The sequence below is a fragment of the Suricata suricatta genome, chromosome 6 (assembly GCF_006229205.1).
Source record: "Suricata suricatta isolate VVHF042 chromosome 6, meerkat_22Aug2017_6uvM2_HiC, whole genome shotgun sequence".
Lineage (NCBI taxonomy): Eukaryota > Metazoa > Chordata > Mammalia > Carnivora > Herpestidae > Suricata > Suricata suricatta.
Genome location: NC_043705.1, coordinates 85098886 through 85114360, shown reverse-complemented (window position 1 = coordinate 85114360; position 15475 = coordinate 85098886). Strand labels below are relative to the sequence as shown.

The 15475-nt window shown below is 54.5% G+C and overlaps 1 protein-coding gene across 5 annotated transcripts; it reads left to right on the top strand.

Moving 5' to 3' along the window:
- The first annotated feature begins 1203 nt into the window (after window positions 1-1203).
- On the top strand, window positions 1204-12272 carry TSPAN17 (tetraspanin 17). Of its 5 annotated transcripts, none has more exons than XM_029942797.1 (9): window positions 1208-1475; window positions 5246-5296; window positions 5386-5532; window positions 6544-6714; window positions 8452-8577; window positions 9174-9221; window positions 9835-9951; window positions 10031-10092; window positions 10661-12272. In XM_029942797.1, exons 1-9 carry the CDS (start codon window positions 1389-1391, stop codon window positions 10854-10856), a joined length of 1005 nt encoding a protein of 334 aa, XP_029798657.1. In that variant the 5' UTR covers window positions 1208-1388; the 3' UTR covers window positions 10857-12272. The 5 variants fall into 5 exon arrangements, 4 of the variants coding, with proteins under 4 accessions (XP_029798656.1, XP_029798657.1, XP_029798655.1 ...); XM_029942794.1 differs by having other exon boundaries at window positions 1211-1475; window positions 10636-12272; XR_003910128.1 differs by lacking the exon at window positions 10661-12272 and having other exon boundaries at window positions 1207-1475; window positions 9807-9951.
- The last annotated feature ends 3203 nt before the right edge of the window (window positions 12273-15475 follow it).

The window sequence follows — 15475 nt, the reverse complement described above, 5'->3', positions numbered from 1 at the left end:
AGAGGGTGGGCTCCCCTCTTCATAATCACTCTACTTTAAGCCTTTATGAGTTGCCTTTCCATCAGATTTGTAGCCTTGGAGCTCCCCCCAGTATCCTCTATCTTCCCTCAAGCAGCTGTGGGTGGGGCCCTGGAGTGGGGCTGCAGATCAAAGGGGTTGAGGGTTTACATACAGGACCCCATTATCTCAGACATGTGGCGAGCTAAGGACTGAGAAAGTCCAGTGTGTCTTCTTCCCTTCTCCTCAGCTGTGGCCAGGGCTGTCTGGGCCTTGCCTGCCTCAGAGTCAGGCTGAAGTGTAAGTGGGTAGATAGATGAGACAGGCGCCAGGACAGTGGTGGTTAGGTCTCCTCATGGTTCTCCTCGAGATGGATTAACTGGAAGATGATGAAGTTGAAGCTCCTTCCTGTTCCTGCTCTAAATAAACACTCACTTTTGAACAAAATTAGAATTATTTTTGAGGGCTCTAAAATTGAATACTATCTGCCCCTCCCCCCATATTAATCTCCTGTCCTGCCTGGAGGGGGCTCATGTGAGACCCTCAGGGCCCAAGCTAGTATGGGGAGAGGGCAAAGTCTGGAAGAGTCAGGGTGAGGTTTCATTGTCAGGGAATCAAGAACATGCCACTGGCAAAACTGAAGTGTCTGGGAGCAGAGGGCGCGGCCCTCATAAGACCAGATGTCATCAGGCCTGAGTTTGCAACCAGTATAGGTAGAGATGAATTTCCGTTGAGCGAAAAGTGCGTCTGCTTCGATTACACTGTAATAAAAAGTCTTGTGTTTTAACACGATCCATATCGCTATCCCTATCTGCTTATTAGAGGAGCAGTTACTCTTCTCCAGGACTGAGTTCCAACAGCAAGGCTCGGGATTGGAGTGGCGCTAGTACTGCGCCTGGTGGGGTGGGAGTAACCGAGGGCGTTTCGTACCTGCGACCTGCGGTGCCTACATCAAGATGCTCAGGCAGGTCGGTAGGACGCGGGGGAGAACCAGGAGGCTGCTGACGCTCGGGGCGGAGTCAGGTCCAGGAGTGGGGTTTCAAGTCGGGCCGGGGGCGGAGCCTTCTTGGGGCGGGACCTGTCTGAGGCGGAGCCTGGAGGACTTAGACTCAAGCCTAGAGGCGGGGCTCCGAGGGCACAGAGTAGGACGGAGGCGGAGTCAGGCCTAGAGGCGGCGGGGCTCCGAGGGGACCGTGGCGGCTGGGAGCTGGGCGGTCTGGGCGCTGGGGGCGGTCCCTGTGGGGCGGGCGGGGCCCGACCGGCTCTCTGTGGCCGCGGCCATGAAGCCGCAGCCGCCGGGCTAGGCCCTGGGCGGCTCCAGCCCCCGGCGGCCCGTGAAGGGCCGGGCCAGCCCCATCTCCGGTTCTCAGGCCGGTGGGCGGCTGCTCACCATGCCGGGCAAGCACCAGCACTTCCAGGAACCGGAGGTCGGCTGTTGCGGGAAATACTTCCTGTTTGGCTTCAACATTGTCTTCTGGGTGAGAGCGGGGTGGGTTTGGGGCCCATGCTGAAGGTGGCGGGAGAAGGAGGTTCAATCCCCCTACTGCTGGGGCTGGGGGGCGGGAGGGGGACAGTCCCAAACCCTTAGGGCAGGGAGCGGGCCCCCCCCCCAGCTCCCACCCCTTTTTCCCACTCCCACCCCTTTTTCCCACTCCCACATCCACGCCCCCTCCCAGGACCACTCCGGGGAACTATGGAGAGGCCCGGATTGCTGGAGGCGGGTCCCAGGCACCGCTAGGGTGGTGTGTGGAGGTGGAGTCTCTCAGTATCTTCCAGAGCCCCAGTGGAGAAAGGGGTGTCCAGCTCCTTTGCTACTCTGAAGTGTGGGGTGTGCGCTGAGCTCCACCCCTAGTTTAGCCCGCTGAGGGGAGTGTCTCCGCGAAGGGAAGGGCCGGATACCCTCACCTAGCCTTAAGCTCCTGGCGGGGGCGGGGCGCAGGAGAGGGGTAGTTTGTGGTCTTGCTCTTTGCTGAGGAGGCTTTCGGGCTGGGGGAGGGCCAACAGCTCTAGTCCTCTGCTGGGAGCTGGAGATCTTCCCTGTTGAGACGTCCTGAGAACAGAATTCAACATTCCACAGCTAACAAATCCGAGGTTTGCCCCTGCCAGAGAAGGGAGCTTCAGGTGCCCCTCCCAGGGTGGCATCTGTGCCCCCAGAGCCCTGCCAAGTCATCTTCCCTTCTCCCTCCCCCATCCCATTTCCAAGGCTGCTTGCTGCCTCTGCAGTCTCTGCTCCTGCTGCCTTGTGTCAAAATGCCAGGCCCTTTCTGTTTCCTTCAGCAAGACGCTGGCACTGCCCCCTACCCACGTGCTGCCCATGCAGTCACCCTTGTGTGGCAGGCCTTTTGGCTCCAGTGAGGCTCAGCTCTCAGGGTGTGGGCAATGTGCAGTGAGTACTGGTGGAGGAGTCTGGAGGCCTGGGTATGGCAAGAAGAGCTCCAAGACTGGACAAGTCTCTTCTCTCTGGGCCTCGGCTTCCCTTCCTGGGAGTGGTGGTAATGAAGCCTGCCCCTCAGGGTTGTTAGGCCGATTAAATGAATCCTAACTTGTATTTACACAGCTACTTTATTTATCATCTACGTTTTATAGATGAGGGAACAGCCACAGAGATGTTAAGTCACTTAACCTAGAATCACATGGCCAGTAAGCACAGAGCCAAGTGGGCAGTGGGTAGAGGTGAGGCAGAGCACTGAGCGTAGTGAGCACTGAGCATGCCAAAGGGGGACAGGCAAGAGAACTTCAGGCTCTTTCTAGGCACACCAGCTTTTACAGGGGAGTGGGGTGGGGAGCCAGATCAGGAAAGGCCCCCTGGCTGGGGTAGTGCTTAAATTTTATGTTGAGGGCAATGTAGAGCAGTGAGGGCTTCAGGCTGGATGATGGGTCTGCTTTGGCTTTTGTTTGGAGGTTTTAGCAGGAGAGGGCAGCTGCTCGTATACCCTTGACCGAAGAACGGTCCTCCTCTATCGGGGATGGTCGTCCTCTTCAATCGAGCCCGCAGCTTCGGGAGGGACGCACATGGAGCGGTGAGGGAGGAAGGGGACACCCGCCTAGCCAGCCAGATCAGCCGAATCAACCCTGGCGATCAATGGGGTGACAGATGTCGCAGCCAGATCGCCCTCACATCCTGCTTTGGCCTTTGTACCAGAGGTCCATCTGACTGGCTGCATGGGGAGAATGGGTGAGCGGCATGGGGCTTGGAAGTGGGGAGACCTGGAAGAAGGGCTGGGGCACAGCTAGGGGGTGGGGAGTGGGAAGTGAGGAAGGCTCCAGCAGAAGTTAGGAGGCTGAACTGACAGGACTGGGACACTTGGGGGGCCAAGAGAGGATTTCAGGTTTGAGTCAAGGTGGCTGGAGGGAGGTGCCTATCACGTAGGCCCCAAGATTTTTGTTGGTTTGTTTCAATGGAAAGCAGACCCTGGTTGTTACCCTGCTGAGACTCTTCCAGCAATTAATACTGCTCCCAAGGCCTCCAGCACCTTCTGCATTTTGGCCCTGCTGTCCTTCAGTTTGTCGCTCGCACCACCAAACATGATCTTACCTCTGGGCCTCTGCCAGTCCCTACACCTGGCATTTTCTTCTCACCACACTTTTTCATTATTTAGACTTCAGCTAAAATTCCCCATTTTTTCTAACTGAAGCCTGCCTTCACCACCCCTGATCACTCCCTGCTGCATCACTCTGTTTTTTTTTTCTTTTTTCTAATATTTATATTTATTTTTGAGACAGAATAAGAGGAGGAGGGGCAGAGAGAAAGGGAGACACAGAATTCGAAAGAGCCTCCAACCTATACTAGCAGCACAGAGCCTGACGCAGGGCTCGAACCCGTCAACCACAAGATCATGACCTGAGCCGAAGTCGGATGCTCAGCTGACAGATCCTCTTTAAAGGATCTGTTTGTATCTGAAATTACCTTGTTTGCTTACTGTGGATTTCCTCCACTGGAGTGTAAACTCCATGAGGAAAGAGAGCTCATTTGTCCTATTTGCTGGTGTATTCGTGATACACGGAACAGGGCCTGGGACATGGAGGTATTAGCAGCAGGCAGTTGGACATAGGAGTCTGGAGCCAGGGAGAGGTTTGGGTGGAGATCTGGGAGATGCCAGTGTCTGATGGTGGGGATAATAAGTACGGAGGGGGAAGAAAGGCAGAAAGCCGAAAGTGAAACCTGGTGAGGGTGGTGGCCATGTGCACAGGGCAGGTGAAGCAGTGAATCCTGGGAGAGAGGCTGAGAAGGAGCAGAGAGAGGAATGGTGTTGGGTTAACCAAAGGAGGGGTTTGGAAAGGAGAAAGTAGTAGCTGTCACCTGTCTAAAGGCCATGGGTGGGTCAAGTGGGATGAGGTAGGAGAAATGATGTTTGGTTTCACATCCCAGATCTAGTGTAAGGGGAGGAAAGAAGGAGGGAAGGAAAGACATTTCCAGAGAAGAATACAGTAGTGGGAGGAGCCTGGAGTCAGAGAGGAAGGCTTTAAAGTGGGTGGTCATGGTGAATTGACTGGAATTGGTGGGGGGGAAGGGAAGGAGCCTGTGAAAGCCGGTGGGTGGGGAAGGTCTGAAGAGTTGGGGTCACAGCCTGTGCTGGCTGGGGGAAGGAGGGGCACTCTCCCTGTGAGACTGACTATCCGGGGTCCTGCTCAGTCTCAGGCCGATAGCCTTGACATCTAGGGTTCTTCACAGTAAGGAACAGAGGCAGGATGGTGGGGTGTGCTTTGAAGAAGGCCCAGGCAGAACTGTGGTCAGAAGTTTTCAAGGGCACAGCCATCGTTCCAGACCGGGGTCCCTCAGGTGGATCCTGCTCGCATCGGGATTCCTTGTCATCCAGGGGTCTTTGCTTGTGAGCTATGAAAACAAAACACAGAGTAGGGCAACCCTCACAGAGTTGGAGGGCAGCCGGATGGTCCAATTGGGAAGGGGCAGAAAGGAGGCTAGGAGCCTGGAACCGAGACAAGTCTGGTGGGAGGAGAGGCTCTGGACATGGCTGCTGCTGCTGCTTGGCAGGAATGTCCTGGCCACCCTCTGCTCCAGTTCTGAGTGCCAGGAAGGGCTAAGGTGGGTTCTATCTTCCAGGCTGTGTTGTGTGGGGGAGAAGCCCTGAAATGTATTCTTGGGAAGGTAGAAAGGATGCTGGACCCTCCCCCTCATCCTCTCTCTCCTTCTGGCTTCCTGAAGACCCTGAGTGCTAGTGGGGAGAAGGCTCTGTTCAGGGTGGGGAAGGATGCTCTAACCCTCAGCTCTTTGCTGCTGCTTCTGCAGGTGCTGGGAGCCCTGTTCCTGGCCATTGGTCTCTGGGCCTGGGGTGAGAAGGTAAGGTGGTGCAGTAGGGTGTGGGGCTGTCATCGTTTGAGGTGGTAGGAGGATCGGCCCGACCACTTGCCTTTGCTCTCCTGGCACAGGGCGTTCTCTCCAACATCTCAGCGCTGACAGATCTGGGAGGCCTGGACCCCGTATGGCTGTTTGTGGTGGTTGGAGGTGTCATGTCGGTGCTGGGCTTTGCCGGCTGCATCGGGGCCCTCCGCGAGAACACTTTCCTACTCAAGTTTGTGAGTGTACCCCCACCTAGATCCACTGGGGACCCCACCCTCCTCCCACTTCTCCTGTATAGTTAGTACTTAGTAAGGAGTAGTTTTAGTATTATGTTATTATAACAGTAATCATCAGAATTATATTATCTACATAGGATCCTTTCTGTTATGACTGAAACCCAGGGGCCTAAGCATAAAAGGGTATTTATGGGCTCACTAAGGAAAGCCCAGGGGTGTGCTGGGTGTCAGCACATTTGGGGGGGGGGCACCACAGTGTCACTTGGCCTGGTCTCTCTGTTTCTCTTCCCTGCCCCTCCAGTTGGCTTCATTTCCCATGGGGTAGAAGGATGCTCACGAATGTGTGGGGGCTAGCTTCATACTGCGTGCCCCTCTAGGAACTCCTACAGGAGGCTGGGCCTCTCTTCCTAACTAGTCAGTCAGTCTTTTTTAGGTTTTTGAGTTTTGAGTGATGCGGGCATGTGCTCTAGTGTGGGTGGAGGGGTAGAGAGAGGGAGAGGGAGGGAGAGAGGGAGAGAATCCCAAGCAGGCTCCTTGCTGTCAGTGTGCAGCTTGGGTTTCATCTCCTGACTGTGAGATCAAGACCCCAGTAGAAATCAAGAGTCTGAAGCAACCAGGTCCTTGCATCTCTTTGCTTCCGATTGGCTGTCTTTGGACCAATCCCTGCGGCCCTGGGAGAGGTAGCGCTCTGATTGGTGGGCTCCTGGCACAGGCCCAGGCCTGCATCTGGGAACCAGGAAGGAGGTGGGGAAGGAGGTGGAGACGGCTCTGCCACGGGAACTAAAGGCTATGTGGAGAGTGGTTTTTCAACGGAAACAGGGTAATTACCAGAGGAAGCAGAAGAAATGGGTTGTAAGAACAGTGTTGTCCTTTGCCATCTTAAAACAATATTAATAGGAGAAAAGGTGAGGACTCCCGGCTTTCTCGGGTGGGGTGGGTATGGAGCTCTGCCCTGTGGCACCCACAGGCCCTGCACTTCTGACCCCCTCAATCTGTATCCCCCCTCCCCAGTTCTCTGTGTTCCTTGGCCTCATCTTCTTCCTGGAGCTGGCAACAGGGATCCTGGCCTTCGTATTCAAGGACTGGATTCGAGACCAGCTCAATTTCTTCATCAACAACAATGTTAAGGCCTATCGGGATGACATTGACCTCCAGAACCTCATTGACTTTGCTCAGGAATATGTGAGTCTGGCACCAGCCTGGGCCACCTGCATGAGGCACCTGCTGGCAGATGTGGGAGAGAATAAGTCCCCTGTGTGCTAGGACTGTTCCCCAACCCGTGCCCCAGGGAGAAGAGGCAGGAGGCCCCTGTCTGAGGGGAAGCTAGCTTATGTGATCCCCGTAGGTCCCCATTGTGCCTAGTTCTGCAGGGACCCAGTGTTGGGGAACAGAGGTCAGAGACTCCAGACTGGCAGCTCCTAGGCCAAGGTTGACAGCACATTTAAAGGAGGATATTTTATACAAAAATATGAATTTCCCCTCCTAATAAACTCTGGACCCATAGTTTTAGCTGCAGTTACATTGCTGTTATTCCCTTTGCTGGTATAGGAGCTCTCTGTTTGCCATTGTTTCTGCCACTCTTAATTTTATTATACCTGTCAGTTCTCTTCTCTCATTTTTGTTGTTTGGCCTCTGAACATATTGGAGTTTGAGACCTCCCCCATCAACCAAAGCTCTGCTCTTAAACTCCATACCTAACCCATGTGGAGAAGCAATCAGTGAACAGTTCACAAGATCCTAGACACCTCCCCATCCACTCATGTGCACTTGCACATTGTCACACCCAATCACACCTACTTCCACAGTCACATGCCTTTAGCACCATGCACTCCAAGAGTCTGTTCCAAGATCCAGGGATGAACAAGAACTGGTACCTGCTTTGAGGAGTCCTCACCTCAGGACGGAACAGACATAGAGTGAGGCAGTTAGGATGTGATTTATTTGTTCATTCAATACAGGATTGGTACAGGCTTATTGTGCGCTAGGCCCTGGACCGGTTGCTGGGAATTCAGTGGTGAAAAAAGCTGGGACTTGTCCTCACAGGGATGGCAGTCTGGGGCAAGAGACAGATGATGAGCGAAACAGACAAATGTATGTGTGTTCATGCATATATACAAAATTATAAATTATGGTAAGAGCTGAAATGAGGAAGGGTGGAGGAGAGGAAGGCCTTGGAGGAGAAGCAGGGTTGTGGGAAGAGGGGCAGACATTCTCCAGCAGGAAAAGCAGGGGCTGAGGAGAGCGAGAGGAGGCAGGCAGAGGCCAGGCTGTCTGCTGGGGCCTGTGCTCACAGAGCCGCTGGCTGGGCCTCACTCCCTGGCTCTGCCCGTGGGCCTACCTGCGTCTGCGCTAAGCTGGTCACTTGAGGGCCGCCTTTGCGGGTCAGGTGGGTTAAGGTGTGTGCTCCTGCCTCGCTTGACTCCCCAGCTAGCTTCAGTGCCGCCTCACACTCGCTATTGCCACACCTAGGGAGGCAGTGCATGGCGTTCTGGGGAGAGGTGTTGGGAATACAGGTGCTGCTTGTGGCCTTTGTGAAGCGTATGAGGGTGACAGGGTTCCCCTCCTGTCCCTGCAGAGAGGAAGAGAGAAACTCTTCACAACATCTCTGGGGCAAGTGTGGAGAGACCCGGCAAAGACATGGGGTTCAGTGGTACCTCTCCCCACAGGGCTTAGCCTGACACCCACTTCTCAGGGCACCCCTCCCCAGTACCCCTTTGCCCCCACCAACCTGGGCAGGAGCACTGTGATGCTCTGATGGCCCTGGGCCTAGGTCTGGTCTTTCTGCTGGGAGGGTGAGGAGGTGCTCACCTGCCTAGCTGCCTCTCGACCCCCTCCCGGCACAGCCCTGGCCTGTCTCCAAACTGGATGGGGCTCCAGGGGTGGACCCGGCTCACCCAGGGCTCTCCTCTCACCCCTTAGTGGTCTTGCTGCGGAGCCCGAGGGCCTAATGATTGGAACCTCAATATCTATTTCAACTGCACTGACTTGAACCCGAGCCGGGAGCGTTGCGGGGTGCCCTTCTCCTGCTGCGTCAGAGACCCTGCGGTGAGTGGGACGTGGTGAGGAGGGGCAGGGGCATTGCTGTGCACAGACCAAGTGTGGGAAAAATCCACCCCAGGGCCTGCTGGGCTCGGCCCTGCTCTGGGGCCTTGGGTGCCGGGGGAGGTCATTTTATGTGGGAGTGCCCCTCCTACCCTGAGGAGTTTGTGTCCATGGGCAGCAATGGGACCTGCACCCCTTCAGCAAAACCTGTCTCTGTGATTGAGCTGGTGTGGTCAGGTGGGGGGCTTCTGACCCCTTGTATGGCTTTCTTCAGAGCAGAAACTTCTTTCAGTGACATCTCTCCCAGCACAGATCACCTGGGACACTGAGGGCCAGGATTCTTCCCATTCTTAGAAAACATGAGCAGGCAGGATTCCTAAACAGGAGGCAGCTCAGGCTGGCATTTGTAGCCATGCATCCTGGCACTAAGGAAAGAGGTGTGTGGGCCTCTGTGAGCCTCGCGTAGGAGTGGTGGGCATGGCCGAGTCCATGGTTCCATTTCCTTCCCCTGAGAAACAAGAACCCTTCCAGTGCTGGGTGTCGTGGGCCCCCGTGGGATATCCTCTCACCAACTCACTCTTTGGCCTGTTTCTCCTCAGGAAGATGTCCTCAACACCCAGTGTGGCTACGATGTCCGGCTCAAGCTGGTGAGAGGGGTGGGGACAGAGTGAGGGCGTTGGGATGGGAAGGATAGTCTCCTATAAGCTCCTCTGAGAGGTCTCAGGGATTCTGTGGGGAGGGAGTGCTGAGTCCTAGGAACCATCCAGACCCCGAGCAGTGGACCCATGGGCACAGACACATGTGTGTTTGCTCATTGCAACTCTCTATCAAGCACCCACTGGTGCTCACACCTGGCAGTGCCCTAGATGCTAGGGACTCATGCTCCTGAGCTAGGCAGACAGAGCCCCTGCTCTCAAGGAGCTCCCACACTAGTAGAGGGAGAAAGACAGAAAGCTCATGGATAAATACATATGAACAGTAATGTGACAATTTCAACCAAGAGCTTGAATGCAAATAAAGAAAGGGAAGGGATAGGATTGGGGCTGGGTGGTCAGGGAAGGCCGCTTGAAGGAGGGGGCATCTGTTCCAAAACTCTGATGACCAGAAGGAGTCTGTCATGCAAAGGCCCTGTGGTAGAGCTCCAACCAGGCAGCAGGTGCAAAGGTGTAAGGCCCTGGGGTGGAGATGAGCTTGGCAAGCTCGGCTGAGACTAGGCCTGTGGGTGTGGGTAGGCCGAGCTCCTTGCCTGTGTGTCCCCAGGAGCTGGAGCAGCAGGGCTCCATCCACACCAAAGGCTGCGTGGGCCAGTTTGAGAAGTGGCTGCAGGACAACCTGATCGTTGTGGCTGGGGTCTTTGTGGGCATTGCCCTCCTCCAGGTACTGCCTCAGCACAGCGTGCCCCCCATGCCCCCACCCTGCTGTCATACTTTATCTCACTTGCCCCTTTGTCTTCCAGATCTTTGGTATCTGCCTGGCCCAGAACCTTGTGAGTGACATCAAGGCAGTGAAGGCCAACTGGTGAGGCTGCCACACCGGCCATGGCCACCTACCTGGCCTACCCAGGGACCCGCTCCCTACCCCTTCCCCTGCCACCATACCCGTGATGCAAGGCTACGGTGTCTCTGTTTGGGCCTGAGCTCCACGGGGGCTTGAGTAGGGGTGTGCTGTGCGGCCATGGAGAAAGCTGTGTGCCTCTGCCTGGGCTGCCTGTCCCGGAGCTGTTTGCATGGAGGGCGGGGGTGTGTGAGCGTGCACCAGGAGCCACCATCATGGCTGTTGTGGGGTGGTGGGCTCTCCAGGGGACTAGGAATGGCACAGCTAACAGGGTGCAGGCTTGGCAGGGTGGGAGGGGTCCCCCACCCAGGCTGGGACACACTTCTGTGTGCATGGCTATTAGGGCAGGCTTGGGGCCTGCTGTTGCTAGGGACACAGCCTCACGCAGCCTCAGAGCTGTTTTCTCTACTAGCTGTGACCTTGACCCTGCCAGAAGCCCCCTTTGGCCTCCATGTCTCAGACTTTAAAATGGGTCCAAGAATTTTCTCTCCCTTGCTTGCCTCTCAGGATCAAACATGATGATGGCTACAAGCTACTCAAATAAACAAAACCTTGAAAACCACTGGCTTACGCCCACCATCTCGGAGGTTCTGTCAGCAGCAGGGCCTCAGCAGTGCTCTCCAGCCCCTGCCCAGACGGGCCCTGCCAGCGTGTTTTCTTGGCTGGGGGGGCCACCCTTTAAAACTTGGTATATTTCACGTAAACGTCCAGCCCCCAGCAGCTTGTGAAGAATGGCCCTCTGGCCACAGCGGCTCTGCAGCGGCATCATCTCCTGGGACACATGCTTCCTGTTTTCTGCAGGCCCTGCCTGGCCCGGTCTGCTCACCCAAGTGCCCTGCCTGACCCTGTAGGCTGGGAGTTGGCCTCCCCCATCTCTGCAGGGTTTTTCCTGCAAATGCTGCGAGGCTGCTGTGCACCAAGCCTGGATTGAAGCATGAGAGGGAGAAGAATGGGGAGGCTGGAGCCTGCCCCGAAGAGGCCACAGCCTGGGAGGGGTCTGGTCCTCCTGGGGACTAAGATGGGTGCCAGCATGCCCAGGACAGGGGCTGAGGGGTGGAATAAAGATCAGGAAGGTTTTGGAAAGGAGGTAGCTGGAAGCCTGAGCTTGGTACCCCTGGGGATAGGGGGAGCCAAGTTTGGGGGCCATTGGTGGTTTTGACTCCTAGGCTTACTTGGAATCCAGTCCAGTTCAGAATCTTCCGGGCGGCCTGCAGAGCTGCCTCATGGCCACCAGAGGGTGCATCGGCACACCATTACCCGCATCCAGCTTTCCTAGGGCAACCTCACCCAAGGTACAGTCCTGTGCCTGGTGTCTACCCTGCTTACTAGTTCTTTGAGGGTGGGGGTGGGGGGGGTGTTCAGGGAATTTATAGACTTCTCGAAGAGCAGACTGGCTCAGCTTTGGGAAGTCTGGCTGCTGCTCTCAGATCTGCACAAAGGGGGTATATGGAGTGTCTGTCTAGCCCCCAGTGTTTGTGGATGAACGGAGAGGTTTGGGCTAGTTCATAGATCTCTAACTTAGATGCCCTCAGGGCCAGGTGGGTTACAAAAATAAATACATAGGCCTTTGAGTTGTGAGGCCTTTACAGTGCAACTTTGATTTTTCCCCACTATTACTGGAGATGGGACACAGACGTTGCTTTGTACTGAGAAATATTTGCATGATTGAGTCGCCAGTGGCAGCTGGCTTTGAGTTACAATAGGTGTGGTGGGGACTGTGGCAAAGCACACATTCCCACCTGAAACGGTTGGCTGTTGTTCAGTGTAGCTAATTACTCTAAAGTGGGAATGTAGGTCTAATGTGAGAAATCTGGAGAAGCCAAAAATGCCAGAGTTTTATGTGAAATGTTTCCATTTTTAAGTAGTTGGCAACTAATGAAAAAACATTTTGAATGCTGCCAGCCAAACAAAAGGTGTGGGGACCAGCTTTGGGCCTTGTGCCACTGAGGGTTCCTCTGAGGCTGTCACCCATGGGTCCCTGGCCCCTCTGCCATGCAGGCCTCCTGGGAGCTGCTGCAGGTGGGCGGGTGTGGGGCACATCCTAGCACTGTGGCCCCCGGATGCAGGCTGGACTGTGTCCTCAGGCCTCTGAAAGACAGGCCAGCAGTGGTTTCTACATGCTACAATAAACGCAGCTCACAGTATTGTGTGTGTCTTGTCCTCTCTGATTTTCAATACTTTCATTTTCATTTCCCCTTCAAATCTCACCACACCTTGTGAGCTGGAGAGGCCTTTCCTTTTCTGATTTTTAAAAATGTTTTATTTTTGAGACAGAGACAGAGCATGAGCAAGAGAGGGGCAGAGAGAGAGGGAGACACAGAATCTGAAGCAGGCTCCAGACTCTGAGCTGTCAGCACAGAGCTAGATGTGGGCTTGAACCCATGAACTGTGAGATCATGACCTGAGCTGAAGTTGGAGGCTTAACCAACTGAGCCACCCAGGCGCCCTTCATCCTTTCCTGATGAGGAAACTGGCTCAGAGTTGCCCAGAGCGCACAGCCGGAAGGAGGTAACAGGGTTTAACCCCTCTTGGTATCTTGCACCGCACCTGGCCTGCCCTACTGCCGAGTCCAGGTGACAGACATCTGCACACATGAAGTGCTAGCTAATGTGGGGCAGTGACCTATCACTCCCCAAGTGTGAGCTGCGCATCTGCTTAGGGGAAGTAGAGAAGAAAAGGTCAAGGTCCTGGCCCTTGTGCTGCCTTCTTGTGCAGGAGACACAAAAACAAGTAGGCATGTAAACATTTGTGCTAGTGGTATATGCTATGAAGAGAGTAAGAGTGGTGGCTAGACAGTGACAGCTGGGGTGCCTGGGAGAAGGGACCCCTTGAGAGGCTGGTGGGAGGGGCTGCCATCTCTGGGAAGCTCCAGGGGAACACTGTTCTAGGTTTCAGTAACAGTTTCTCTAGAGGCCCTGAAGCTGGGGTGCCGACGAGGTGGGGGTGGTTGAGAGGCAGAGGGAAGTGGTGGAACCAGAATATATTTGGCAATGGGACCGATGAGATGTGACAGGTATGACTGGTAGGAGTGGCTGTGCCTCTGGCTGGGGACCCAGAATTCTCCAAAGCTCAGTTCTGCAATATGATATCCATCTGTCCATCTTCCACTCCCCATTCACCCACTTACCCATCCACCCATCCACTAATCCATCCACTCATCTACCCACCTATACATCCACCATCCATCCATTTATCCACTAACCACCCCACCCCTATCCACCACCGTCCACTCAGACAGGCCCTGGCTGGAGGCTGGGTTACCGAGCCAGCTCAAACTTGCACTTGTCCTGGAGCCCACAGTCTCTTGGCAGAGGCAGATGGAACCATTGCTAATGGTATAATGTGTATGTGGTGACAGCATTTCATGCTGGTTAGAGAAATGTTTCCTGTCCCCAAAGTGGGACCTGGAGCCGTTCTTTTCCTTGTGCTGAGGAGTCCCTACCCAGAAGGGGATCTTTCCAGATGTGTAGAAAACACAAGGAAGCTTATTAGGCCACCCCCTGCCCTTCCCTCTAGGGGGTTTCCTAGGTCATGGGGACCAAGATCATCCACTCTCTGTCAGGGAGGAGTGCATGTTAGTGATGACAAAGGTGGCCCTCTTCCTGCAGCCTGGGAGCCTCTGGCATCAGCTTGGAGGGAGGGCATCCTGTGACGTCAGTCTACTCCAGAGTGGGGAACCGGAAAGCAAAGAGAGAGATCCTGAGCTGGTGAACCCTTGGGTCTCTGGGTGAGGAGGTCAGATGGGCTAAGGAGGCTGGGGTAGGGTTTCCTCTCAGAGGATGGCCCGTGAAGCTAAGGTAGTGCATACCTTGGAGGGAGCCACTCCCAGTGATCACCAGAGGGCACCAAAGCACAGCCCATGCAGGCAGCAGACTCAGCTGGGGACAGGGAGGGGCTGCAGGTGTGGGCGTCCTTGCAGGGGAGGCCCCTGTGGCTGAGCAAGGCCACATCATGGTCCCAGAGACCTGGGGGCCCACCCTGCTGGTGCTAAATCCAGGCATTGCCACCGTGTGGACTCTTCTCCAAGGACTCTGAGCCAACGACACTGCCTGAGCCCACCTTCAGTCCCCTGCAGGCTGTGGGAAGGGGGGGGGGAGGTCTCTTTCTTTAGAAGGTCCAGGAAACACATTCCAACATATACATCTCCATTCACTCATTCAACCAGATTTACTGAGCATCTACACTATGTCAGACACTGTAGTACAAGGATACATGAGGAACAAAATGAAGATCTCTCCACCCTGGCAGCACTCACAGTCCAGACAAGTGGTCAGCTGTCTTTGTCCGCAAAGGGCCAAATCGTAAACATTTTAAGCTCTCAGGCCATACAACCACTCAACTCTGCTCAACAAACAAACGGGCATGGCAGTGTTCTAATAAAACTTCCTGGACACTGAACTTTGAATTTCATATAATCTCCATGTGTCACAAAATATTCTTCCTTTTTTGATAATCAGCCATTACAAAACATAAAACCATTCTTAGCTCTGGAGCTACATGAAAACAGGCAGTGGGCAGGGCTCTCCCCTCATGGCTGGAGCTGCGCCCACCTAGGAAGGAAGAAAATACCACACAGTGAGCATTTAATGAGGTGCTCATGGTGTGTGTGTATGTGTGTGTGTGTGTGAGTGCTGTGGGAATAGTAGAAAGAGTAGGGAGTGTGGGGGTGAGAGCGGGCCTTGGTATTAAATGGGATGGTCAGAGAGTGGTCTTGCTTTCTATGAAAAAGCGAGATGGAGCAAAGACTTAATTTTAAATTATTCTGGTAGCATAGGAATAATAGGAACACAATCCACTTAAAAAATGGATGAAACTAGGGGCGCCTGGGTAGCTCAGTCAGTTAAGCGTCCAGCTTCGGCTCAGGTCATGATCTCACGGTTCGTGGGTTCAAGCCCCTCCTCGGGCTCTGTGCTGACAGCTAGCTCAGAGCCTGGAGCCTGCTTCAGATTCTGTGTCTCCCTCTCTGTGATCCTCCCCTGCTCCTGCTGTCTCTGTCTCTCAAAAAAAATGGATGAAACTAAAACTAAATTACTGCCCCATTCCATTCCCCTCCCGCACCTTTCTACCTTGTCATCATGGCTGTAAACTATAGATCCTTCCAGACATTTTTACATTTTGACAATGTTGCACTCGTATTATACACACATAGAAAACGTTCAGTATCGTTGTGTGTGTGTTGGAGGCGGCAGGATACTGCCCTTGTCTTGCTGCAGCTTGCTTTTCCAACCCCCACAATGTGTTTTGAAGACCTAGTCATGCCTGTGCGTGTAAAACTGCTTTGTTCCATGTGACTGCTGGGGTGTTCCCTGCAGGGGCAAGCCATGTTTTGCCTCCCTGTCCCTCACCC